Genomic DNA, 26,655 nt, shown 5'->3' on the forward strand with positions numbered 1-26,655 from the left:
AGTGGTTTGAGCATTTGCCTGCTAAACACAGGGTTGCGAGTTCAATCCTTGAGGGGGCCATTTAGGGATCTGGGGCAAAAATTGGGGATTGGTCCTGCTTTGAGCAGGGGGTTGGACTAGATGACCTCCTGAGGTCCCTTCCAACCTTGATATTCTATGATTCTATGAAGGCAGAGAGGGCTGGACTTGCTGTGAGGAAGCTTGAGTGTTCGGAAATAAATCCAGTTGCCTTAGAGGGCAAGCCAGGCATTTCTTCAGCCATAATGGGAAGCCTGTGAAGTTGCAAGTGAACTGGACAAGGGAGCTCCTTCGGTAAGGCTTGCTGTGAACAGCCTGCTCCCATATTTACCAGCTTCCCATGCTGCCTGGAGCGCAGCAGCAGGCTGTTACAGAGCCCCTGGCAGCGCAGGAGAAGCTCTTCCAGCCATCCAGGAACATACTGTATGAATGCACTTAACCCAACCGGCCAGGGACATTCCAAAGCCAGGAATCAGCTGGCAGGCATGTCTGGTCATTGCATGGTAAACTGATACAAGACGACATGGCACTGGACACAAGAGATGCAGATGCCAGGGCTCAGATGTGAGGAGAGGCCAAGCTAGATTCGCTACATTATAAATTTGTGCCTGAAAAATGAATTCAGCCCAACCCAGGCAAAACCAGTAATGTAGTGGGGGGACACCTGCACAGAAAAGACAAACAGCAGGAAAAGAGGACAATGCAGAAACTATTGTGCATTGAAATTACTGTGCATCATTATTGTGTGATAGTCAGTGGGTGAGGGCAGAGAGACATGTCCAGAGACGGAGATAAACCTTTTTACGAAAGCCTACTGACTGCACAGGTAGCAAAACAAGGTCCATTTGGATGAAGGCAAAAGAGGCCAGCACACCTGATGTATCCATAGTCTTTATTATAGGTGCAGATAGAACACCAGGAAAACCCTGACGTGTGCACCCTGGCAAACAGCCAGGTAAGGAAATTCTGTCTCAGAAAGGACTGTCATGTGACCTAATAACTGCACCAATTACTGACAAGAAGGAAACCCAGCTTTGCAACAGTGTGAAATCAAACTAAGGTTATGTGATTATTCTTATCACTGAGCTGTACATGTAAGAATTACACTTTGAAGTGGTAAAAGAGTTACAGAAACCATTTGTTTCGGCTGAAACCTGTAAGGAAAAGATTCTAATTATAGAGAATGAGGAACCTGTCTGCAAGACATCTCAGAGTGAAAATGCACCAGGGATGCAGGAGAAGAGCGTGGCTGACACAAGGATTATGGTATGGATTTAGGCTCCTGATTATGGTATGGATTTAGGCTCCTGATTATGGTATGGATTTAGGCTCAGTGTTTAGGGGCACCCCTTAACACTCATAAGAACAGGGTTTGATTCCCTGCTTCCCCCACATAGGGTCTGTGTGACCTTACACAAGTCACTCACTCTCTCTTTGCTTGCCTTCCCCACCTGTACAAGGGCCATAACAGTACTGCACTACCCCAGGGGATGTAGCGAGGATAAATATATGAATGACTGTGATGTGCTCAGATGTTACAGCAATGGAGGCCGGAAGTACCTGAGACCAGCAGAGTGCAGTTCAGAGGAGGGCCCCAAGTCAGGGGTGCCAGAATCGGGAGGTTGCAGGGCCATGCCTGTCCACTTTTTAACATGGGTGTAGCTGCCTTGGGCAGGCGCAGAGTGGCAGCAGGGGCTGCTGTGCTTCATGGTAGGAAAGCTGAGAAGCTGGGCGGCACACCTTTGGGAGTGGAGACACGGGTCGGGGTCTGCTCTCAGGCACCCCAGTGCCCAGCGCAGGTCGAGGGTTCAGGGCTCCGCACAGCAGCTCTGGTTCCCTGGGTGGCTCTTGCCATGGCCAGCCTCTGGCTTCCGGCCTGGCCAAGGGGCAGGGCCCTGGGGGAAGAGGGGGAGCAGGGGGCAAGGCCACAGCTCGGGCACCCGTGGTACCACCACTTCTACACAGGCTCCAGCGTCCCGGCCCCAAGTGTAAGACACGGAGCACGAACTGGCTAAAGGGCCCAACGTCCATCCTTCAGAGCAGTGCGAAGGAGAGCAAAGCCCCCAGCAAGCTTGTGGAATGAGGGGGTTGTGAAAAGAGCTAAGATCAGCAGGGCAGTGATCTTATGCAAGTTGCTTAGTCCCTGAGGACCTCAGCAGAGCACTGTTCCCTGCCTACGTGGGGAGGAGTGTTGCCAGACTGAGCCAACACAAAAGTCTTTGCAGTCATTAATACCAAAGGTGGCTTCTGGCAATTCAGGCTGGACACAAAAAGCAGGAACATGACAACTGTCTGGGCCCCACTCGGATGCTCCTGCTGGCTCAGAGTACCCTTCCCAATTCTACCCGCTACACAAAAGTATCAGAGAGCATGCAGGGCTGTCTGGGGGGGGAGATTGTTCCTGGTGAGTTACTGCCAGCTACAGAGAAGTTCATTAGTTTCCTAAGCTCGGGTTACCATATTTGAACATTCAAAAAGGAGGACACTCCATGGGGCGGGGGAAGAGGGATTTGCTCGCACCCTCTCCTGCCCCTGCCCCAACTCCACCCTTTTCCTGCCCCCATTCCAACCCCTTCCCCAAAGTCCCCGCCCCAACTCTGACCCCTCCCTGCCCCATTGGACCCCTTCCCCAAATCCCCGCCCTGGCCCCGCCTCCTCCCCTGAGCACACCGCATTCTCCCTTCTCCCCTCTCCCTCCCAGCCACACAAAACAGCTGTTCTGTGGCGCAAGCACTGGGAGCTAGGGGGAAAAAACGGGCACTCTCTTGAGTAATCAACATTCACTCTCTTTCTTGAATGATCAACTCTTCTTTGGGGAAAAATAATAATGGCAAAATCCCGGATGTTTTTAGATATTTAAAAATTCCTCCTGGATGGTGATTTAAGAACCAAAAAGCCAGACATGTCCGGGAAAATACCAGTGTATGGTAACCCTACCTAAGCCAACCAGTGTGTAAGCAGCTCTCTCCAGCTCACTTCCTAACTAGGCACCATTCTGGTCTTTCTTTTGCTACAGGCAAAAACAAGCACAGCATCTCAGTAATTTCTGAGTCCTCATTAATTTCCTCCATCTTCTCATTTATTAATGGATCGACTTCCTCTCTAGTTCTTCCCCCATCCTGTTATGTTTATAAAACCTGCCTCTTCTTTCCCAGAACCGCATCTTTCCCTTCCACTCAAAGGAATTCCAGATCCTAATTCAGCAGCTTTTCCTTCCTGCACTAGTGACTCCCCATCCTGCAGGGCCGCTCTCCTCTAGCTGCCTGGAGGTTCGCATGTAACCAAAGTACTCTTGTACATACCATGCCTCATGCCTCTCCCTGGCTCTGGTGCAGGATAAGCATGTGTTCTGATAGCAGCAGCCTTCCAGAACCCCTCTAGATCCACCTCAGGAGGGCGCTGGGGTTTCATTGGCTTGACTCCCAGTGCTGTTGCATGTGGCAGCGGCTTTCTCTTAGGAACCTTAGGTTGCCATTTCTCTGGTATGCTTCTTGGAGAGTCCAGTAGGGATGGGACAGCTGTCCCTTTGGCAGGAACCAGGGGGGCACCAGCATTTACCCCTTGATTCCTAGCATGTTTGATCAGTGGCCAGGTCTGCTGAGTCCGGCTTCTCTCAGGAAGGTTTGAATTCCACCTTGTGCCCTTTTGTTCAGGGGGTGCCTCTCGTATTCCTGTTTGCAGAACGGCTGCGTGGAGGCTGGATTCCATAGCATTTCCATCCTTGGAGTTAGCCACCCATGCTGGGTCTTCACAAAGGGGCCCCAAGCCTGGAACGTCATCCTGACACAAAGGAGCATTTTTCAAACCCATCCTCCTGGTTTTGGGTAATTTAGTAGATTGGTCCCTCTCAGATCCAGGTTTAAGTGCGTGTGTCTCCTCCTTTGCAAGTGAGGCTGCAAGCTGACTCCCTGGCCTGTTGCTCATTTCAGAGAATTTTTGCCTGTTCCCTTGGAACTTGGCCCGTAGGTGCTTAACACGTTCTCCTTCCTAGGACAGAATAGACAACGTTCATTTCCACATGTGTCTGAGGATCATTAAGGACAGTTCTAGGCAATCACCCTGACAATGTCCATGGAGTAAAATTAATTGAAACCACAAACATTTCACATCCCACCTGGCAAACGATCATTCTTTGTATTATAGTAACAACTAGAGGTCCCATTACGTAAGGATCGGCACAAAACTGGAGAGAAAGAGCCTACAGTCCAAACAGCCAACGGGGCCCTGGCGCAGCTGCGGAGCCACGGGGCCTCGATGCTGATGGCAGTGGCTGAATAATCTCAGGGTTGAACCTCCTGCTTGTTCTGCGGATGGGGGCAAAGATAAACACCCAGCCCCCAACAGAACAACCTGGAGAAGCTCCAGGGGTCACTCTCGGGGAGTTTTTCTCCTCTGTTCCTTCTCCCGCGGTGCCCTCCGAAGGGGTTCCAATGGGAGGGGCACTCTGACCCCGTGGGGTTACTTCACGCTGACACCAACAGAGCGAAGAGTAGAATTTAGTATCCAGACACTGCACAGGGTTTGGAAGGGAGCAAAGGGCCCAGTCCTGCTCCCAACCCCAATCGAAGTCAATGGCAAAATGAGGGGAGTCAGGAGACAGCCACATTCCCTCTCCATCCTGCTCCTGGTCCCTCTGGGACCATCTTGCTGCAAAGCGATTCCCAGGGAACCTGTCAGCCTGGCTGCCGTGTGAACCGAGAGCCCGCTGCTGCCTGGAGACGTTGGCTGCTGCGTGACTGGGCCTCTCTGGACAGGTAATGCAGAGTTGCTGGTGTCGGCTGCACCCTATTACAAGTGCAATTTCCAGTGCAAAGTATTTGTGCCCTAAAACCCGCTTGCTCTTAGGTGCATCCCTTGGGTCACACAGCCCTTTGAAAAATTCCCTCCTGGGTGCAGCTGACTGGCCATGGCTCTAGCAGGCAGCTCACTTGTACCCCAGTTGCATTTTTCTTTGCAAAGCCTGGCAGGTGCAATAGCCTGACTCAAGGGTGTCAGCTTAGGCTGCCATTTGGGAACCATGGCCTCACTAGTGACCGCTGCAGCTGTAGGCAGAGGCAGTCCCAGTTGCATGCCTCTGCTCGTCACCTTGCCCTCGCTGTCACCGCCATCTGGGAGAGCGAGTCCTGTGTTTGTGTGGGAGGAGCTCCCCACGCTTTTCAGAGCAGTGCCTGGTGAGTTTCCTGTGCGGTTAGTATTGTGCTGAGCTCACACTGTGAAGTGAGGCAGGCTAGTAACTGCACCAGTGAGGGGCTGGCCTCTACAACAGCATTTCAGAGCTGCCCAAATGGCCTAGAAACCTCTGTGTTGGAAATCCCCGGGGAATGGCTGCCTTGATTGCTTTTGGGGTAGCACTGCCAAACTAGTGCATGCCAGAGAAAAGCAGGTGTAATGTAGTTGGAATTTTGTAAAGCTTGTATTGTAAATTTTGTATAGCATGGACCGCATCCCCACAAAGGGGTCATCCCGTGAGCCGCCCACCAGTCATTTCCCAGCCCGTGCAATACCTATTTTGTCCCTTTACAAAACAGCTAATCAGCACGTTTGGATTTGCTCTCCCAAAGCTCTTTGCTCTTCCCCCTGCTACTCCCAGACTTAAATTGTACTTTGTACTTGTACATGATTTAGTTTTACAGATGGGGGATTGGACACAAAGAAGATAAAGGCAAAATTTTAAAACTTGAGTGCTTAAATGTAGGCACCTAAATGAGTTGCCTGATCTCTAAAGCCGGGAGCACTCCCAGCTTTCTTTGGCATCAAGGGGAGCAGGCACGGAAGTAGCCACTATCCCCAGCAGTTGCAAGATGAGTATTGTTACGGGCCAGCAGTAGCACAGATGGAGACAGAACGTGGCATCTGTCCTCCAAGTCTTTACTTCCCCCACAGGCCAGGTGGCTTCTGAAGAAGCAACTGTATAAACCAGCTTTTTCAAGATTCACAAGTGCGAATATTTGACCCAGAATTGCTTTTTGAACCACGCCAATGTCCATTTTGCAGCCATTTCATGAATTCCAAAAAAAAAAAAAAAAGGATGGAAAAAAGTCCAGTTATGAACTAAAGCTGCTGATACCCCCATATCCCGATCAAATTCCAACTCAGGTTGTTGTATTCTACCTCCCTAAATGCCTCTTTGGTGTCACTCGTGTACAGTAATCTTCTCTGCTTTCATAGATTTTAAAGCAAGAAGGGACCCAATCTTCTAGTCCAGTGGCTCTCAAACTTTTTTACTGGTGACCCCTTTCACCTAGCAAGCCTCTGAGTGCAACCCCCCCCCCCATAAATTAAAAACACTTTTTTATGTATTTAACACCATTATAAATGGTGGAGGCAAAGCAGGATTTGGGGTGGAGGTTGACAGCTCGCGACCCCCCATGTAATAACCTTGCGATTCCCTGAGGGGTCCCGACCCCCGGTTTGAGAACCCCTGTACTAGTCTGATGCCCTGCACAAGCCAGTTTTGCCCTGTGATTCCTGCATCGAGCCCAACAGCTTGTGATTGAACTAGAGTGTAGCTTTGAAAAAGACATCACATCTTGACCTAGTTTGTTTAGTGTCGCTGTGTGCCTCTATCCAGCTTCTGGGTTTGACCAGAAGGCGGCTGCATTTCAGTGCTGAGTGAAGTGATCCCCATCTGGTTTACATCTCACACTGCAAAGCAATCTGATATCCTCTGGTGGTTCTTTGTGCACCACATTGGACAAATGCAAAAGTCCTACTGTCCACGGGGATGTGTTGCACAATGCTTTTTGCTGCTCCTCTGACCTGGAGCAAGGCTCACCCTGTGTTGCTCTTGCTGTGTCTGGCTGGCAATAAGACACTCCATCTTTCCTACTGCTATGGAGGAATGGCTGTGTCCTGTTCTCCTGCCCTTGTGTTCCTCAGAGACCAGGTGTGAACAACTCAGACACAGTAAATTACTCACCATTTTCTGTCACCACGCGCTTGCTTCTCTCCCTCTCTCCATGTAGATTCAAATGTCCTCACGCAGAATTGCCCGTGGGAGGTTGGGATCCAGCATTTGTATGTAGCCTGATCACCCTCTGCCTTCACTGCATCTTGAAACCAAAGGCTTTTGCCAGGTGCGTGACAAGCGACTGTCTAACTTCAGGAAGTAGTTGTGGTCTGTATGAAAAGCAGCGAGGGGCGGGGGAGCAGCTCTTTCTGACCTAGCTTCAGTCGGTGCCAGAGTGGTAGCACCGGGTCCTGCTGACACTGAGCTGGGCGTAGCTACACAGCCTTGGTTCTTTGGAGTAGAGTTGGACAATTGTTTTCTGGCAAATAGAAATTTCACTCCAAAAAATGCATCTTTCAGGGTCCAAAATTATTGGCAAATTTGGGTCAACTTTGGCAAATAGTTCATCTGAAAAAAAACCCCCAAACCAAAATTGCAAATGTCAGGATGCTTTGTGTTGACATTTTCAAAACAAACCACTTTGAAACTTTTGTAGAAAATGTTGGCATTTCATTTCAAGACAACATTCACAGTGTTTCCTTTGACCTGAATTATTTCATTTTGTCAAGAAAAAATTTAAAAATTCCGTTTTGTTTTGTGACTAACCAAATTTTTTCTCGATTTTTCAGTTCAGCCATCAAACCAAACCCTCAGTTCTTCCCTTAGCTCTCCTTTGGATGTAAGAACTTTATATTGATTTGAAGTTGAAGTATGTGTTATCAGTTGTTGGCTGCGTGTGTTCTCTCCATGTGCTGCACCAGCTCTGCGCAGACAGCCCGTACAGCTGATCTTGATTGAACTGCCCAAGAAGGCCACAGACTTGGTTTAGTAGCGAAGGTGCTCAGCCAGGTTTATTGCTGAGAAAGCACAGTACTAGTACCTGGCAGACTCTATGGGGCCACTAATACGTGTATGCCCGTGACAATGGACTCCGCTCAGTGAGCGACAGGATCTTCTGCTCCCCACTAGGCCAGACAAAGACACCCCCTCTGTGGCCCCTTTTTATGCTGATACAACCAAGTTACATATTGCCCCTCTGATGTGGTTAGTTCCCACCCTTTACCTTGTGCATGTTGGCTCGATCAAAACATCTCCAGCCATCACCCTGTCATCCTACTATCTCTTTAGGAGGGGTCAGTGTGTCCTGTATTATCTTTGGGGAGTGTGTTTATACCATAACCTTGTATCAGGGTGTCCTGGTACCACCCTTCTGGAATGTGTTTATGTAAATATCTAGTGTGGTTTTGGAACGAAGCCATGTTGTTGCCAAGTTCCTGTGCCAGACAGTGCACCTGTAAACAGGCATCTGTTTTATAACAGGGCCTGACTCTTGCTAACTTTGCTTTATATCAGCAGGGCCTGACTTTAGTTCAGGCCTTAGGCGTCACTTCAGGCCCCTTATACCATGCCTCATGTCTCAGGTTCTCTCTTTATACTACAGGGAGATGGTTACACTCCTGTGGGTGACTATCTGGACAAGTTTTGTTAGTGAGTCATATAGTATTACAATGGCCAAACTGAATGCACTGCTCCTGCTCCTCAGAGCATCATGAGATTTGCAGAGAGCACAAGGCATTCGCGATCAGCAACTGTGTTGCCAGGGCAGGGAGTTGTTCCTGAGGGGATGGTAACACAGCATTTTCCAAAGGAGGCCAGTATCAATGCCCCTGTTTTACAGATAGAGAAACATTAAGTGACTTTGCAGTGTCACAACCAGGGAAAGAACTCAGGTATCTGGAGTCCCAGCCTAGCACATGCACTGCTGGACCATGCTGCCTCCCCTAATGCTGTCATGTAATGATAATGTGAGCTCACAGTCATCTATTGTTATCGCGCTGCCTTAGGGTCCTCCGTTATCCTTTCCCCCATTTTAGAGCAGTTGCCGAAAGTCACTGTTGGTAGAGCTGGAAGGTCTTAAATATGGCAGACTCCAGTCTCCTCCGCATAGCTACACTGCCTTTTGAAATGAATGTGCTAGGCCTTGTTTTCATTCTCTGTTCTAAACACCAGACCTCATTCTCCTCCCATAGCCAGGAGCAGAACCCAGGAATCCTGATTCCAACCCCTTTTTACTGCTGTTGAGCAAATAATCGCTTAGCTCACGAGCAAAGTGTATGCCAGCTCGAAGGGTACCTGTCTGCGATGTAAATCTGAGGGCCTCTATTTAAACCCTGCTGCTGATCCATGAGGGGACAGTATGGTTCCACATCAGGACTTTTTTTTTGTCAATTCTGTTAAAGCAGATTTTGCTTAAAAGCGGATTTGCAGATTTGCATCTTCTAAAACCTACCCAAAAAGTCAGATCGTTCTGTGAACAGGTAGGGCAAGTACCTGACAGCTTGAAGCAGAATCAAGGACTCGCCCAGAGCAAAATAACTCTTCCCACAGGCCACCTTGTGTGCACAGTAGAGCAACCCGGCATACTCACTTCTCTGAAGCACCGAGACACACTGCAGATAGCAAATAGCTACCTATGAATAACGTCAGTGCAATGACCAAGGAAAAGGCCTATAGGAAGGAAAGGGATGATCTTGTTTGTGATCAAGGAAGTAGCTTCATACACCTGCTCCCCTTGAGATCTGGGCTCTGTCCCTGGCTTACCAGAGACTTCCTATGGGATATTGGTTGAAACAGTTAAAACAGATCAGCTGCAACTGTCACCTGCTTCTGATCTTAATCTCACTGAGCCTCAGTTCTCTGTGCAAAATGGGGGGTAACAGTACTGCCCTGCCTCTGTGGGGTCGGACACATTAACTGACATTTGGGAAACAAATAATACGTGCTGTGTGAGTGACCTAGCACTGGACTGGGGGTTCTAGCAACAGTGAGAGGTTGGAATGTGCCAAAAGTGGGGGATGGGAAGGCTTATGGAGAGTTGTGGAGCAGGGCAGTTGCCAGCTGGCTGGTGGCTATACCACCTTGCTGGTTAAAAGATTTAAAGTGCCCGCTTTTTTTTCACTTGAGCACATTTAAGCTCTCGACAGTGTACAGGCCTGTAGTCTGGATGGCGGTGCCATGTTAGGATAAGCTAAGAAAAATGATAAAACAACAGCAAAATACACCAATTGAGTGTAAAAAGAAAAGGAGTACTCGTGGCACCTTAGAGACTAACCAATTTATTTGAGCATAAGCTTTTGTGAGCTACAGCTCACTTCATCGGATGCATTCAGTGGAAAATAAAGTGAGGCCCTTCCCCAAATACTGGAAATACTTTCCTTCCCCCGCCCTCCAAGGGGCTTTACTATGAAATATTGCTGGTTTTCATATGCTTATTCCTGTTCCCTGAGGTTTATATTTTAATGAATTACTGGAAAGAAAGGATCTGAGAAGTTGCAATTGGAAAATCGCTGTAACTAGGGCCCAAGGTAATTCTGGCATCTGTAGTCCAGTCCGGAGATGAAAACTCTGAGGAGACGGGCAGATTTTTAAAGCGCCATGTGGGATGCCTAGCTGCTTTTGAAAACCCCATTGAGCACCAATCTGCATCTTTAGCTCCCTAAATATCTGACCCATGGTGCTCAACAGCATTAAGATCACAATTTAACAAAGCACTGAACATGTGCTTTAAGTATTGCCTCAGCTCCAGAAAACATCTCAAATGGCCTTTCTCCACCAAGATAGAGCCCTGGGCACTAGTTTATTATTGCACAATGCCAAGCATTGGAAACACCCCAAGGAGCAGCACAAGAACAACAAGAGACCCACAGAAAACAAAGTTACCCTAAAATGAAGAACTGTTATACCCTCCTCTTGTAGCCCTGACCATTAGGAACCTGAATGCATCCGATGAAGTGAGCTCTAGTCCACAAAAGCTTATGCTCAAATATGTAACCCTTCTGCCCGTCAGAGTTGGCAGCAACAAAGGCCGGGTTCAATATCTAGGGGATCCATTCCAATAACACAATGCAAACCGGCTTGAGCCCCCACCCAGTGACCTGGGACAAATATATACCACCCCCGCTGGGCGCCTCCAAGAGGCAGTACTTCCCCTCTCGCAAGCACGTAGTCTGAGTGTAGCAAAAAGCCTTTTAATAACAGAGAGAAACAGTGTGGCATTATGTTGGGGAAACACCACCCACAGGATTCATAACACAACCCATGAGCAAAAAAACGCACCTCAAGCAAACTGGGGCGTGTCCTTTCCCTTTGGTTCTTGAGTCCAGCAACCCCAAATCCCCCAAAGTGCCAAAAGTCCAGTGGCCCAAAAGTCTCTGTCCCTGGTCAGGGCAGCCCCAGAGTTCGAAAGTTTATCTGCAGAGCTTCACCTCCCAACTGGGGGGCAGGGGGAGAGAGAGAGAGGTAAGGGGCACCTTACATGATCTGAAACTGACCGCCCCACAGCTCCATAGGCCTTCGCTTCGCTCCGCCCCGCCAGCTGCCCCACGAACTGCTTCGCTCCGCTCGGCTCTGCTCCCCACAAGCAGCTCCCGCCGTCCCACGAACTGCTCCGCTCCGCATCCCACCAGCAGCTCCCACTGTCCTACAAACTGCTCCCCCAGCCTGTCCACAAGGCACTCCAGCACTCCTTGCAAACTCCTCCACCATATCTCTTCAGGCTCCCCCGCCTACTTAACACAACGCTCAGGGATTTCAGCTCTTAGGTGAATTCAGCTTGTAGTAGGGGAGCCCCAGTGCTGGTGCACCGTCAGCCCAAAGTGAATTCAGCTCAGCAGCCTGTAACTAGACTCCCAATGGAATCAAAATTAGCTCTGATATTCCACAGTGGAGAGAGGAGGAAGTGCAATTAGCATGTAAGGCCCTCACCAGGGGGAGGCCATACCACCAAGCATTAATACCTATCCCCAGCCTCTCTCCATTCACTGGGTTTTGGAACCCATGATCCTTGCCTAGCGAGTGCTGCTTAGTTGGTGGTGAGTCCCTCCATCATAACAAAAGGCCCAGTACAGTTCCAAGCACAGTTCCCATAGTCAGGGTAATAACAATTTATTCTTCCTGACCCAATAACAGAGACACTGGGGATCCCACAGCAGCCAAAGTGACCATTTGGGCAGCTATGGGCTCATGCTAGGTGGGGTGGGTGTGCCTATGCAAATGAGATCAGCCCCTGAAGTTCTTTTCCACAACTTGCCACACCTCACCACCAGATGTCAGGGTGGAGCTCATCCTGACTCTGCTTACAAATACATTGGTTAGTCTCTAAGGTGCCACAAGTCCTCCTTTTCTTTTTGCGAATACAGACTAACACGGCTGCGACTCTGAAACCTGTGTGTAAACTGGCTCTCTAAACATGTTAGTAATAATTCGCTATGGTCAGCACTAAGACCATTCTTCTTGTTGCGGGGTGGCCAGTGGCCAGTTTTGCTGTCTCAGAGGCGGCAGCTGTACACGGGGTCCAAGAGGGCAGGGAACGAATGGGCTTCCGAAGCAGGAGGCAAGCCCTGGTCTGCCATCTGAGCTCTATGCAGAGAACACCCCATGAACTTTAGGAAGAGGATGGCCTTGGGGTTAAGGGTATGTCTACACTTTGGAGCAAGCAGACACAAGCCTCCCCATCTGGGTCAACAGACAGGTTTGTGGGGCTCACACTAGCATTCTAGAAATAGCTGAAGTTGCACCTCAGGCTGGAGCTCGGGCTCTGAAACCCACCCCAGCCCCTAAGTGTCAGAGCAGCTGTTTTTAGAGTGTCAACAGCACTAGCCCTGCTAGCTCGAGTTTGTCAAACCCCGGCTAGTAGGCTCACTCCCACTCACTCCAAACTGCTGTGTAGACAGACCCAGAGACTTTAGGACTCGGGAGCTCAGGGTGCAACTCCCTGCTCTACCACAGATTTCCTATATGAGCTTGGCCAAGTCACTTAATCCATCTGTGCTTCAGTTTCCCCATCTGTAAAATGCAGAAAATACTACCCTACCTAGCCCAGCATCCTTTGATCCCTATTCCCTTTAGGGACCCTTGAGGAGGGGTGGGGCTAACTCAGGAAGAAGAGGGGTTTAAAAAGTCAGCTCCTAAGTGACCAGTGGAGCAGCAAATGGGAATTTTGCAAGGGAATTTTGAGGGTGCATGAGAGCCAGACACACCTAACAAACATATGCTAAACTTAGCCCAATATCCCCCTTAAAAACAAAGAATTAAGAAACGAACAAAAACCCTGCACGAGTCAAAATAATATAAGCAGATGGCCAGCAACAGGGTGGGGGATATGCACTGAATGCAGCATATTCAAGCACCTGCCTTGTGGGCAGGTGGTCTATGTGTGCATTTGGTGCACGCAGCTCCTGGCCCTCAGAGGCTGAATATGGGCTGAACCAGAGGAGCTCAGGGAGACAGACCAGACTTTCCAGGACACAGCAGAGCGGGCCCAGTCCCAGTCTGGCAGCCTCTGTGCTGTTGGGGAGGATGAAAGCCTCAGGGAAGGAGAACATCAAGCTGGAACAGCGGGAACTGATCTCACGGTTGGGACCCTTCTTCCTAATGTTGTCATGGTATCCTTGCTCACTGAGGACACCCCTCTGGGGGAGGGGATCCTGTTGTTAGGAAAAAGAACAGGAGGAGTTGTGGCACCTTAGAGACTAACAAATTTATCTAAGCATCAGCTTTCGTGAGCTACAGCTCACTTCATCGGATGCATTCAGTGGAAAATACAGTGGGGAGATTTTATATACACAGAGAACATGAAATAATGGGTGTTTCCATACAGACTGTAACAAGAGCGATCAGGAAAGGTGAGCTATTACCAGCAGGAGAGTGGTGGGGGGAACCTTTTGTGGTGATAATCAAGGTGGGCCATTTCCAGCACTTTACAAGAACAGTAGGAGGGGAAATAAACAAGGGGAAATAGGTTTCAGAGTAGCAGCCGTGTTAGTCTGTATTCGCAAAAAGAAAAGCAGTACTTGTGGCACCTTAGAGACTAACCAATTTATTTGAGCATGAGCTTTCGTGAGCTACAGCTCACTTCATCGGATGCTTATGCTCAAATAAATTGGTTAGTCTCTAAGGTGCCACAAGTACTCCTTTTCAAGGGGAAATAGCTTTACTTTGTGTAATGACCCATCCACTCCCAGTCTTTATTCAAGCCTAAGTTAATTGTATCCAGTTTGCAAATTAATTCCAATTCAGCAGTCTCTCCTTGGAATCTGTTTTTGAAGTTTTTTGTTGAAGAATTGCCACTTTTAGGTCTGTAATCGAGTGACCAGAGATTGAAGTGTTCTCTGACTGGTTTATGAATGTTATAATTCTTGACATCTGATTCGTGTCCATTTACTCTTTTACATAGAGACTGTCCAGTTTGACCAATGTACATGGCAGAGGGGCATTGCTGGCACATGATGGCATATATCACATTGGTGGATGCACAGGTAAACAAGCCTCTGATAGTGTGGCTGATGTGATTAGGCCCTGTGATGGTGTCCCCTGAATAGATATGTGGACACAGTTGGCAACGGGCTTTGTTGCAAGGATAGGAAGAAACAGGAGACAGTAATGCAGGATTCACTTATTAGAACTTGAAGTCTAGAGAGTTGGGTTGTGATGACCGGGAGGGACTCCAGCCATGGGGGAGAAGGGGGGTCTCGAGGCTTCAGCCATGGAGGGGTTCTCGGGGCTCCAGCTGCAGAGGAGGGTCTCAGGGCTGTGCTCCAGCCGCAGAGCAGGGAGAGGGTCTTGGAGCTTGGGCTATGGGGGTGTGGGGGTCTTGGGGCTCTGGCTGCAGGAGGCAGGGCAGGGAGTCTCAGGGCTCCAGCTGTGGGGGAGGAGCAGGGGGTCTTGGGGCTCCAGCCCTGGAGATGGGCTCAGGCTTCGGGGGGCCAGAGGGCTCTGGCAACAGAGGGAGGTCAGGGGGGTTCAGGGCTCTGGCTGCGGGGGGGCGGGGAGGAGGTCTCGGGGCTTGGGCTGTGGCAGGGCAGTCTTCGGCCACAGAGGGAGGGGGTCTCGGGGTCTGACCACAGAGGGGAGTCTCGGGCCGAGGAGGGGGTCTCAGGGAGAGGGATGTGGGGCAGGCAGGGGTATCGGGGCTCCGGCTGCAGGGGAGGGGGGCGCAAGGGGTGGAGCCAGAGGCTAGCCTCCCCGAAGTGGGGCTCCATCCGCTACCCATGAGGAAAGGGCTAAATAAGAAAACAAAAAAAATCATAATGCTACTGCATAAATCCACGGTATGCCCACACTTCGAACACTGTGGGCAGTTCTGGTCGCCCCATCTAAAAAATAATTAGAATTAACAAATGTAAAGAGAAGGGCAACAAAAAGGATTGGATAGCTGGAACAGCTTCCCTATGACAACTGGGATTCTTCATCTTAGAAACAGACGACCTGGGGGCACTATGAAAGGGGTCTATGAAATCATGACTGGGGTGGAGGAAGTGACTAGAGAAGTGTTATTTACTCCTTCTCATAACACAAGAACTAGGGGTCACCCAATGACATGAATCGGCAGCAGGTTTAAAGCAAACCTCAGGAAGTGCTTCACACAAGGCACAGACATCCTGGGGAACCCCTTGGCTGGGGATGTTGTGAAGGCTAAAAGCAGGGGGGGCCGGGTATCACAGGCCAGGGAAGGCTAAGCCTTCCCTAACCTAGGCTGTGGCCCCTTCCAGGCTGTGCCCCCCTCCTCTGAGGCAAGCCGGGGTTCAGCTCCCCCGTTCCGCTCTGGAGCTTGGGGTGTGGCCGGGGCAGTGCTCAGGCCAGCCCAGGGGTGGGGCCAGCGGGGGCTCCTTCTGCCCTGTGGGGTGGGGGCACTTGGGGCTCCGGCCGCAGGAGGCTTGGGGGGCGGGGGACTCAGGGGTGCTCGGGGAGGGGGCAGGGGGCTCGGGGGCGGAGGCGCTTGGGGGCACTCGGGGCTCCGGCCGCAGAGGGCTCGGGGGTGCTCGGGGCTCGGGGGCACTTGGGGAGGGGGCAGGGGGCTCGGGGACGGAGGCGCTTGGGGGTTCGGGGGCACTCGGGGCTCCGGCCGCAGGGGTCTCAGGGGCGGGGGCGCTCGGGGGCACTGGGGGTGCGGGGGGCTCAGGGGCACTGGGGTCTCGGGGGCGGGGGGGCCCGGGGGCACTCGGGGCTCCGGCCGCAGAGGGCTCAGGGGTGCTCAGGGGCACTGGGGGCTCGGGGAGGAGGCAGGGGGCTCGGGGGCACTCGGGGCTCCGGCCACAGAGGGCTCGGGGGCACGTGGGGCTCGGGGGCACTCGGGGAAGGGGGCAGGGATCTCGGGGACATTGGGGTCTCGGGGGCACTCGGGGAGGGGGCAGGGGGGCTTGGGGGCACTCGGGGCTCCAGCCGCAGAGGGCTCGGGGGCGGGGGCGCTCAGGGCCGCTCGGGGAGGGGGCAGGAGGCTCGGGGGTGGAGGCACTTGGGGGCACTCGGGGCTCCGGCCGCAGAGGGCTCGGGGGCACTGGGGGCTCGGGGAGGGGGCAGGGAGCTCGGGGGGGGGCTCGGGGACACTCGGGGCTCTGGCCACAGAGGGCTTGGGGGCACTGGGGGCTCGGGGAGGGGGCAGGGAGCTCGGGGGGGGCTCGGGGACACTCGGGGCTCTGGCCACAGAGGGCTCGGGGGCACTGGGGGCTCGGGGAGGGGGCAGGGAGCTCGGGGGGGGCTCGGGGACACTCGGGGCTCTGGCCACAGAGGGCTTGGGGGCACTCGGGGAGGGGGCAGGGGGGGGCTCGGGGGCACTGGGGTCTCAGGGCTCAGGCACTCGGCGCCACTCGGGGGCACTCGGGGAGGGGGCAGGGGGCTCGGGGGTACTCGGGGAGAGGGCGAGGGGGCTCGGGGGCACTCGGGGCTCCAGCCACAGAGGGCGAGGGGGTCACTGGGGGCTCGGGGGCGCTCGGGTAGGGGGCTCGGGGGCAGGGGGGGCTCAGGGGCACTGGGGTCTCGGGGGCGCTCGGGGAGGGGGCGGGGGGCTCAGGGGCGGGGGGGCTCGGGGAGAGGGGGGGCTCGGGGCGCTCGGGGGGCTCAGGGGCGGGGGGGCTCGGGGGCGCTCGCGGGGAGGGGGGCGCTCGGGGGGAGAGGGGGGGCTCGGGGGGAACGCGAGAGGGCCCCGGCCTGTCATGGCTGTTAGCCGGCCACGAGCCCGAGCCCCCGCCCCCGGTGCCCCGGGAGCCCCCGCTGCCCGCCCCGCCCCCGCTCCGGTCACTCCCCCTCCAGCTCCCGGCCCGGCCGCCCCTTGCTCTGGCCCCGCCGGCCGCTCTGGGGAGGCCGCACAGCGCAGCCCCCGGGGGCCCCCGAGCGGGCCGGGCTGCGCGCGCCACCTTCCCGCGGGGGAGACACGTGGGCCCGGAGTCACGAGGGGGAGGGGCCTGGGCTGAAGGGGCGCGCGGGGGACCCTGGGGGAAGCGCGCGCGCTCCCGGGGAGGTCACGCGCGGTCTCGTCGGTGGGGCGCGCGGGCGGCCGGTGCGCAGGCGCGCTGGGCGCCCGTGTCCAGCATGGCGGCGGCGGCGGCAGCGGAGGCGGGAGCCGGGGCCGCGCCCCCCGCGGAGGAGCCGGGCTCGGGGTCGCTGTGCGCGGCCCCGCTGCGCCTGGCGCGGCTGCCCCTGGCCCGGGTGAAGGCGCTGGTCAAAGCCGACCCTGACGTGAGCCTGGCCAGCCAGGAGGCCGTGTTCGTCCTGGCCCGGGCCACGGTGAGGGGCGTCCGGGGCCGATTGCCCGGGCGCTGGGGGGGCGCACATCCGCCGTCCCCTTCTCCCTCGGCCCGGCAGCCCGGGGGGTGCCCATAGGTGGGGGAGCGGGGTGCCTGTGGGGGGGCACCCAGAGGTGGGGTGGGGTGCCTGTGGGGGGAGTGGGGTGCCTGTGGGGGGAGCACCCAGAGGTGGGGTGGGGTGCCTGTGGGGGGAGTGGGGTGCCTGTGGGGGGGCACCCAGAGGTGGGGGTGGGGTGCCTGTGGGGGGAGTGGGGTGCCTGTGGGGGGAGCACCCAGAGGTGGGGTGGGGTGCCTGTGGGGGGGGTGGGGTGCCTGTGGGGGGGCACCCAGAGGTGGGGTGGGGTGCGTGTGGGGGGGCACCCAGAGGTGGGGTGGGGTGCGTGTGGGGGGAGTGGGGTGCCTGTGGGGGGAGCACCCAGAGGTGGGGTGGGGTGCGTGTGGGGGGAGTGGGGTGCCAGTGGGGGGAGCACCCAGAGGTGGGGTGGGGTGCGTGTGGGGGGAGTGGGGTGCCAGTGGGGGGAGCACCCAGAGGTGGGGTGGGGTGCGTGTGGGGGGAGTGGGGTGCCTGTGGGGGGAGCACCCAGAGGTGGGGTGGGGTGCGTGTGGGGGGAGTGGGGTGCCTGTGGGGGGAGCACCCAGAGGTGGGGTGGGGTGCGTGTGGGGGGAGTGGGGTGCCTGTGGGGGGAGCACCCAGAGGTGGGGTGGGGTGCCTGTGGGGGGAGTGGGTTGCCTGTGGGGGGAGCACCCAGAGGTGGGGTGGGGTGCGTGTGGGGGGAGTGGGGTGCCTGTGGGGGGAGCACCCAGAGGTGGGGTGGGGTGCGTGTGGGGGGAGTGGGGTGCCTGTGGGGGGAGCACCCAGAGGTGGGGTGGGGTGCGTGTGGGGGGAGTGGGGTGCCTGTGGGGGGAGCACCCAGAGGTGGGGTGTGTGTGGGGGGAGTGGGGTGCCTGTGGGGGGAGCACCCTGGGGTGGGGTGTGTGTGGGGGGAGTGGGGTGCCTGTGGGGGGAGCACCAAGAGGTGGGGTGGGGTGTGTGTGGGGGGAGTGGGGTGCCTGTGGGGGGAGCACCGAGAGGTGGGGTGGGGTGTGTGTGGGGGGAGTGGGGTGCCTGTGGGGGGAGCACCCAGAGGTGGGGTGGGGTGTGTGTGGGGGGAGTGGGGTGCCTGTGGGGGGAGCACCCAGAGGTGGGGTGGGGTGCTCATGGGGGAAGTGGGGTGCCTGTGGGGGGAGCACACACGGGTGGGGGTGGGGTGCCTGTGGGGGGAGCACACACGGGTGGGGGTAGGGTGCCTGTGGGGGGAGCACCCAGAAGTGGGGGTGGGGTGCTCATGGGGGAAGTGGGGTGCCCATGGGGGGAGCACCCAGAGCTGGGGGTGGGTGCCCACGGGGAGGCTGTGGGTCTGTCCTATTTCTGAACTTTGCTTTTCCTCTTGCGTTACACTCTGACTCTCTTCCGCTATTTCTTCTGTTTGCGGCTTTCCTCTCCTCCCTCTCTCCCTTTCTGAACTGCCTGCCCCAGGCAGCTTTTAGCTTTTTTCAGTGAAGCTGTGCTGGTCACCGCTGCCCTTGGATACACGTTGATTTATATTGTATTTGGCATCAGGTCAGTTACTTGCACTGGTCACCAGCAATAGGTCCTGCTGTCATTTAGGCAACACATGTTCCCGCCCCAATGTGAAACTGACTGGCGTGCTCTTTGGTGACTGAAGTACTCTGTGCTTCAAAGCCTGAAGAATTTAGAATCACAGAAACGTAGGTGGTCAAGTTCAGTCCCCTGCACTGAGCAGGGCAAGTAAACCTAGGCCATCCCTGACAGGTGTCTATCCAGCCTGTCCTTAAAAACCTCCAGTGACGGGGATTGCACAGTTTCTCTTGGAAGCCTATTCCACTTCTTACTATCCGTATGTTTAGAAAGTTTTCCCTAGTACCTACCTAAATCTTTCTTGCTGCAGATTAAGCCCATTACTTCTTGTCTTACCTTCAGGTTTCAGAGTAGCAGCTATGTTAGTCTGTATCCGCAAAAAGAACAGGAGGACTTGTGGCACCTTAGAGACTAACCAATTTATTAGAGCATAAGCTTTCGTGGTCTACAGCTCACTTCATCGGATGCATAGAATGTTAAATAAATTTGTTAGTCTCCAGCGTGCCACAAGTCCTCCTGTTCTTTTTGTCCTACCTTCAGTGGACATGGAGAACCAGTGATCACGATCTTCTTTATAACAGCCCTTATGTTTGAAGACTCTTGTCGGGTCCCCGCTCCGCTTTTTCTCACATGCCCAGTTTTTTTAATCTTTCCTCATAGGACAAGTTTGCTAAACCATTTATCATTTTTGTAGCTCTCCTCTAGACTTGCTCCAATTTGTCCATGTCTTTCCTAACATGTGGTGCCCAAAACTGGACGTATTACTCTGGCTGAGGCCTCACCAGTGCAGAGTAGAGAGGGACAGTTACCTCCTGTGTCTGACATACCTCGCTCCTGTTAATATACCCCAGAGTGATATTCACCTTTCTCACAACTGCATCATGACATTGGCTCATATTCAATTTGTGACCCACTGTAACCCACAGATCCTTGTCCATTTCAGATTATTGCTTATTTTCATGCACAAGCAACAAAGAGCCAGGCCATCATAATCTCAGTGTATAGCCCAGTGGACAGACCACTGGGCTCCAGCTCAGCCTCTGCCTTGCTGTATGATCTTGAGCAAATCACTTCACTTCTCTGTGACTCAGTTTCTCCATCTGTAAAATGGGGATAATGACACTGATCTCATTTGTAAAGTGCTTTGAGGCATACTGACAAAAAGTGCTAGATAAAAGCTAGGTAGTGTTATTAATCTGCACTCTATAATTCACACATAAAACTGTCACTTCCACATATGATTTACCTATAGGGCAGCAGTGAGATCTCTTACTATTGAAACTTTTTTACTTTTACAAAACATTACAGATCACTTACTAGCATATACCCAAGATTGTAAAAACCCTCTCAAAATAAGTAGAGAGAAATGCGCTTTAAGGTACAGAATCTGCTTTTTCAATTGAGATTGGTCAGTGTCATCAATTTGCAAAATCAGTTATTTGCAGCAAGTCTTTCCAGTTATTGGCATAAATTAGCACAGTTCTCTCCACTGTCTCCGCATAAACAAGACCAAATAAGAGATGCCAGACTGTTTTGAAACCCTTGAGTATTCAAGCGGCAAAGAGTCCTGTGGCACCTTAGAGACTAATACCCACTTCGTTGGATGTAACATGTATTCACCCACGAAAGCTCATGCTCCAATATGTCTGTTAGTCTATAAGGTGCCACAGGATTCTTTGCTGCTTTTACAAATCCAAACTAACACGGCTACCCCTCTGATACTTGAGTGTTCAAGAGATTCTTAGTCAGATCAGATCAGAGCCTGATCCTGCTAACACATTTAGCTGCATTTCAGGGAAACGTCCCCTGGAAGAACTTTTCATATATAATTTGAAACTAAAGTAAACTTCTCTGGTTGCAATGTAAAATAAGACTCTCTTAAAAAAATCTCCCTCTTCTGGCCTCTACCCCACAACAGCCTCCTAGAGTTTGGATGGTGTCACAACATGGGCTGTGTCCATGCCTCTCTTATGGCAAAGCAAAACTGAAAATAACCTGTTTAGGTTGTACAGCTTCCCCTGTCACTGTTTGCCTGTTACTAGCAGCAATATTGGGTCCCAGAGGAACATGACTTTGAGATGATAGATGCAGTGGAGGATTAAGATTTGAAGTTAATTCTGGACTTGATCCAGTGGGGAGGCTGTCATCCTACAAGAAGCAGGAGAAGGGACTTTCAGTGCCCCAGGTACGGACTTGTGATGTTCGTTAATCTGATAAGAAGCCTGTGGCTGTAGGCTATGGCAGTGGTCCCCAACCTTTCTGTGGGAATAGCATATTCCTATTCCCAGAAGACTGTGGCGGGCGCCAGACACCCCGCCGCCAAAATGCTGCCGAGAAGCAGCAGTGGCAAGAAGCATTTCGGCAGGCGGTTCTTCTGCAGCTGCGCTCAGCGGCGGCATTTCGGCGGCACGGTATCCTGCGGGCACGCACAACTGCCCCAGCGGGTGCCATTGCGCCCGCAGGCACCGCATTGGGGACCCCTGGGATATGGCATATTTATTATTATTTAACTGCTGACTGTGTGCTCAACACTTTATGGAACACCGAGCTCATACAGTCTCTACTTCAGGGAGATTACTGTTTAAACAAGAGACACAGAGAAGATAGGATGCTTTGGGAACAACAGAAGAGGGAATGACTAGGATTTTTTTAAAAAAGTGATAATGTTGTTAATTTCCTTCTGGGCATTGTGGAAGAAGTGAGCCATTAGGATGGATTTGAATGGCAAGAGAATGGTAGCTTGACAGACCAGAATAGGGAGGTTATTCCATGCATAGCAGGAGCATTAAAGGCAGGAGGCAGTTGTCAGAGACGTGGCTAGGAATTGTTAGGGAGCAGAGCAGTAAGAGACCAGTTTGGAAATGTAGGCAAGAGCTAAGATAACTTCCTTCTTAGCATCCCCTAGGAGGCAAACTAACCCAACAGGTGATGAAGAGTAGGCAGGGCGTGACTCAGTGACTCCTGCAGCTGCCATTAGAACTCTCTGGACACAGAGCGGGGAAGCATACTGCACCATCCCACGGAGCGGTCCAGTGTGCACGCCTCTGTCCTGGAGAATTCCAGGAGCAATTCTGCTTGAGTGGGGCAGCTCTATGCCACCTCCAAAATGAGCATGTGAATGAATTGCCTTGTAGGACCCTTAGAATGTTTCGTTCAGTCACTTGCTCCCATTGGAGAGCAATATCTCCGGCAGCCCTTTTGCAGAGATTTTGGTTGTATAATCCAGCTTCCGCTTTCATTCAATAGTCAGTCCATTTTCTGTCTTGGTTGTGAGACTTTTTCATTTAGATTGGTGCTGAGGCTTGTGTGGCTTTATTATGGTCTCTTTCAGGGCTCTTCCAGCTCTCTTTCAGTTACCCTCACTAATTATCCTGTTTAACTCATCTTATCTATTAGCTTCCTTCATTTTATTAATGTCACTTATTCTTCCTGGCTGACAGAGTAGCCTGCACTTTTCTCCCTTCCTGGATTTTTGTTGCAGGTTACCATGGTTTAGGGCAGATAATTTGACTTGAAGGCCTGTGATGATCAGCTTGCTCTGAATCTGACTGTAGCATATAAAAATTCTGCATTCCTGTGCCGTGGAAAAAGTGGCAGAAGAGCATAGAAATCTCTTTACATGTACCCATAAAGGTGCAATCATTTAAGGGCTTATTTTATGAGAAGTTACATTTGCTGATTGGATCAGAAGACCTGAAGCAGATTTGCCAGGTTACACATTTGCAGCATTGAAGCTGAATGTCACCGGTCCTGCTCAACAAGTGCCTGTGCGTGCTGCAGGACGGTGTATGACAGCCTGTCAGATGGACTCTTGCCAGCCAGCAGGGAGCTGGCCAATCTAATACTGAATGGGATAGTGGGTGCCTCTTCTCAGGGAGCAAGATAAATCTCTCCTTAACAAGCAGTGCTTATAACCTTGCTCAGAAAATCACCACTTGCTATTATTTGCCTTGTCAGTTACAACCTGGTCTCAAACTTTCTCTTTTTAGAGCACAACAGTCTTGCTGTTTAGTTTCAGAGTAGCAGACGTGTTAGTCTGTATCCGCAAAAAGAACAGGAGTACTTGTGGCACCTTAGAGACTAACAAATTTATTTGAGCATAAGCTTTCGTGGGCTACAGCCTACTTCATCGGATATATAGAATGGAACATATAGTAAGAAAATAAATATATATATATATATACACACACACACACACAGAACATGAAAAGGTGGAAGTAGCCATACCAACTGTAAGAGGCTAATTAATTAAGATGGTCTCTAAGGTGCCACAAGTACTCCTGTTCCTTTAGCTGTTTAGTGTTTGTGAAACCATTAAGGGAAATTGTAGAAGCCCAGAATGCTTCAGCAGTTCAGTTGCTGAAGGTCCTGTCTGTCATCTCCCTATAGCAGGTTATGCTACCTCTGCATTGCCTTGTTTGGCCAAGATAGGGACCTGGATGATCATGAGCTGGGTAAGGCTCAGCCTGAACTCGAGGATGCTGGAAGGGAGAAGAGTCTGGAGAGTTGGTAGGAGGTTGTTTACTCCCTCTGTTAAAGGTGCATGTCTGCCCTTTGTCAAAGAATTCCACAACCTCAGGCTCTCCTAATTTGAGATAATAGTGGTGGCTATAAGTGCTGTCTAGGAGGTTGCAGACTTTGCTGCAGAAATCCGTTGTCACTTGCATGCAGAATTGCTATAATGTTCTCAAGGCTATCCTGGAAGAGCACTTGGGAGCTTTAGCTAGTGCAGAATGTGGCAACCCACTTTCTTAGTGCACCAGGCTGACGTGAGCACTGTACACCTCTGCTCTGCACTCGATTCCAGCTTGCTTCTGGTTGCAGTTCCAAGTGTTATGATTGATAAGCTGTAAATGGTCTCTCTGTGCCCTGATGAGATCAGCTGAGCTACTCTTGCTCTCCGTTCCAGTGGTTGTGCTCTTGTAGTCTGGTGTCTGGGCAGTGGAGAGTGTCTAGCTGTGGAATTTGTTCCCTCTTCTGATCAGTCAGAGCCTGGGTTCCATGTACTTCAGGGCACAGTACAAGATGTATTTATTTGCTGCAACTAAGAAGCTCATTTGGTGGTAGGTGGAGGTACTTATAGATAGGTTATTCTACATTGTCCATTGAAAGTTGTGCAGATATGACTGGCTCTCAGAAGGTGCAGTGATGGGCAGTTGGTAGCTGGTATCCCTGACAAATACTTACTTTGGATAGCAAAGCCTGCTAAGCTCAAATCATCAAATGTCATAATTTTGCAAGTTGCAGGTCCTGGGGTAGGAATATTAACCATGGGCCTCAGTAATCCATGAAAGTGGATAACTGTTTCACAGAATCAGAAAAGTATGTTGCATGTTCAAGTGTGATGTTTTGAGAGAGAAGAAAAGCAAGACTCACACTCCTTTCCCTAGAGACTAACCAATTTATTTGAGCATGAGCTTTCATGCTCAAATAAATTTCGCGAAAGCTCATGCTCAAATAAATTGGTTAGTCTCTAAGGTGCCACAAGTACTCCTTTTCTTTTTGCGAATACAGACTAACACGGCTGTTACTCTGAAACTCCTTTCCCTCATCTCCAGATATACACAGGGACCTCTAAAGACAACCCTTCCCCCCGCCCCCGGCACCATAATAACACTTGTCCCTGATATGCAGTAATTGTCTAGTTTAAAGGTTTCATTGAATATTCTTAGAGCTGATCAATAGAAAGGGAGCATCTAGAGGGGGAGAGGGTGTAATTTTGTCCTTTAATCCTTCAGAGCTCAACTGTGCTTGTAACAACAGGTTGCAGTCACACCTTTCACTTGTTGTAACAATCTGTCTCTTCCATCCTGTAGGAGTTGTTTGTTGAAACCATAGCTAAAGATGCTTATGTGTATGCTCAACAAGGAAAAAGGAAAACTCTGCAAAGGAAAGACTTGGGTAAGAAGACCATTTTTGTTATGCTAACCTTTGTCAATAATATTATTTGACTGAAGGCTCTTTCCAGACGATTCCATGTGTTTTGTGGCATTGTGGGTGCAGATTTAAAACCGTATTATCTTGTTCCCAGAAATGAAAAGAAAAAAGTTCTCTTCTGCCAAATATTACACTGTAAAATATTCCCCTTCCCCTCCCCATAGTCTCCAAAATGAATAAACCTATTTTTAAAAAGTCATTGTTAAAATCATATACTGATGTGTATAAAATATCTCTGCACTTGAATTGGTTTATCTATGCCAATTGTTTTCAATTCACTTTGTTTTACAGATAATGCCATTGAAGTTATTGATGAGTTTGCTTTTCTGGAAGGTGAGTTTCTGGTTGGTTTAATTTTGGTTTAATTTTTTGCATACATTGTCTCCATATTGACAGAGGGAGAGCAGATATTTGCAGATCTTTCTGTTTTGACTTCAGTTTAGTAATAGCTAGTGGCCCAACTAGAAATGTGCCACTTGTCTTGGTAACATTTGAAATTCAGCATTCAAAACATTGAATTGAGGTGTGAAGTGGAACACCAGCAATGAAATACCTTTCAGGGAGATTTGTTCTTAGAATTTTGTGATCTGGTTAAGCTTTGATAAGTTACAGCATCTTCCCTTGGCTGCTTGTAAAGTAGTTTCCACTGTTCGTTCATGTCTATCTGTGCTGTCTGCCTTTGCCCCTTTTGAATTTCTAGGTACTTTGGACTGACCTCACCAGGAAGAAAGGAGTTTCCTGAAGAAGGAGTCAGCGGAGTGGGGTGGCCCTTGGAAGACATGGCATGAAATTTTCAAATTAATCTAGACAAATTTTCGTGGAAGATGTCTCTGTTCCTAGACTACTTTGGAAATCTCAGCAAGAATGTATTGTAAAAAGTTCAAGTTGTGATAATTCTTTATTTAAAATCCATATTTTTTCATACATTTTTGTATGTAATATGACCTCCAGCTCACATTTCAGACTTTCACTGTGTAACACAGCAATAGCTCGGAATAGCCATGCTGTACTAGTATCTCCTTAGAACTTGGTGGTAATAAACAGCATTGTGATCCTGCCTCTGAAGTCCGAGGGTAGTTACTTTTTTATGGAAATGTATTTCTTGTTTTTGTTACTCTCTTGGCCAAATAGAGTTAAATGTTTCTTGACCAATGGGTGTAATAGTTTATCTTCAATGTGTCTACGTGAAGGGACTGGGGTGGGGTGCGCACATTCATGCATACGTTATGGGAAATGTTGGCCTCATAGTGGGTTAGATAATATAACTTGGCATCTCAGTTGAACTAGGCAGTGTTCTGCAGGCAACAGTTGCAGATCCTCATTGAGTTGAATTTTGCACTTAAAAGAGGGCTTCAGTCTCTTTGTTATGTAAGGAAAATAGAGCATTATCTTTCCCAAAATTGCAGCTCGTACTCTTTGAGCATAGAATGAATTTTCTGAGAATTTACAAGTAAATCCATTGATTAGTATAGCAATTAAAATTATTTTTAAAATGGGTCTTTAAAAAAATGTAGAATATGTCAGATCTCCTT

At 51.2% G+C, this 26,655-nt stretch overlaps 1 protein-coding gene across 2 annotated transcripts; it reads left to right on the forward strand.

The window, feature by feature from the left end:
* Nucleotides 1–17,289: 17,289 nt before the first annotated feature.
* Nucleotides 17,290–26,180, forward strand: POLE4 (DNA polymerase epsilon 4, accessory subunit). 2 transcript variants are annotated; one of them, XM_073323866.2, is made up of 4 exons: nucleotides 17,290–17,479; nucleotides 25,003–25,087; nucleotides 25,415–25,456; nucleotides 25,824–26,180. In XM_073323866.2, the coding sequence occupies exons 1-4, from the start codon at nucleotides 17,333–17,335 to the stop codon at nucleotides 25,835–25,837; spliced, it is 288 nt and encodes a 95-aa protein (XP_073179967.1). In that variant the 5' UTR covers nucleotides 17,290–17,332; the 3' UTR covers nucleotides 25,838–26,180. The 2 variants fall into 2 exon arrangements, with proteins under 2 accessions (XP_073179967.1, XP_073179966.1); XM_073323865.2 differs by having other exon boundaries at nucleotides 17,297–17,527.
* Nucleotides 26,181–26,655: the final 475 nt, after the last annotated feature.

This window comes from Lepidochelys kempii, chromosome 25 (assembly GCF_965140285.1).
Source record: "Lepidochelys kempii isolate rLepKem1 chromosome 25, rLepKem1.hap1, whole genome shotgun sequence".
In the NCBI taxonomy this organism is placed as follows: Eukaryota; Metazoa; Chordata; order Testudines; family Cheloniidae; genus Lepidochelys; species Lepidochelys kempii.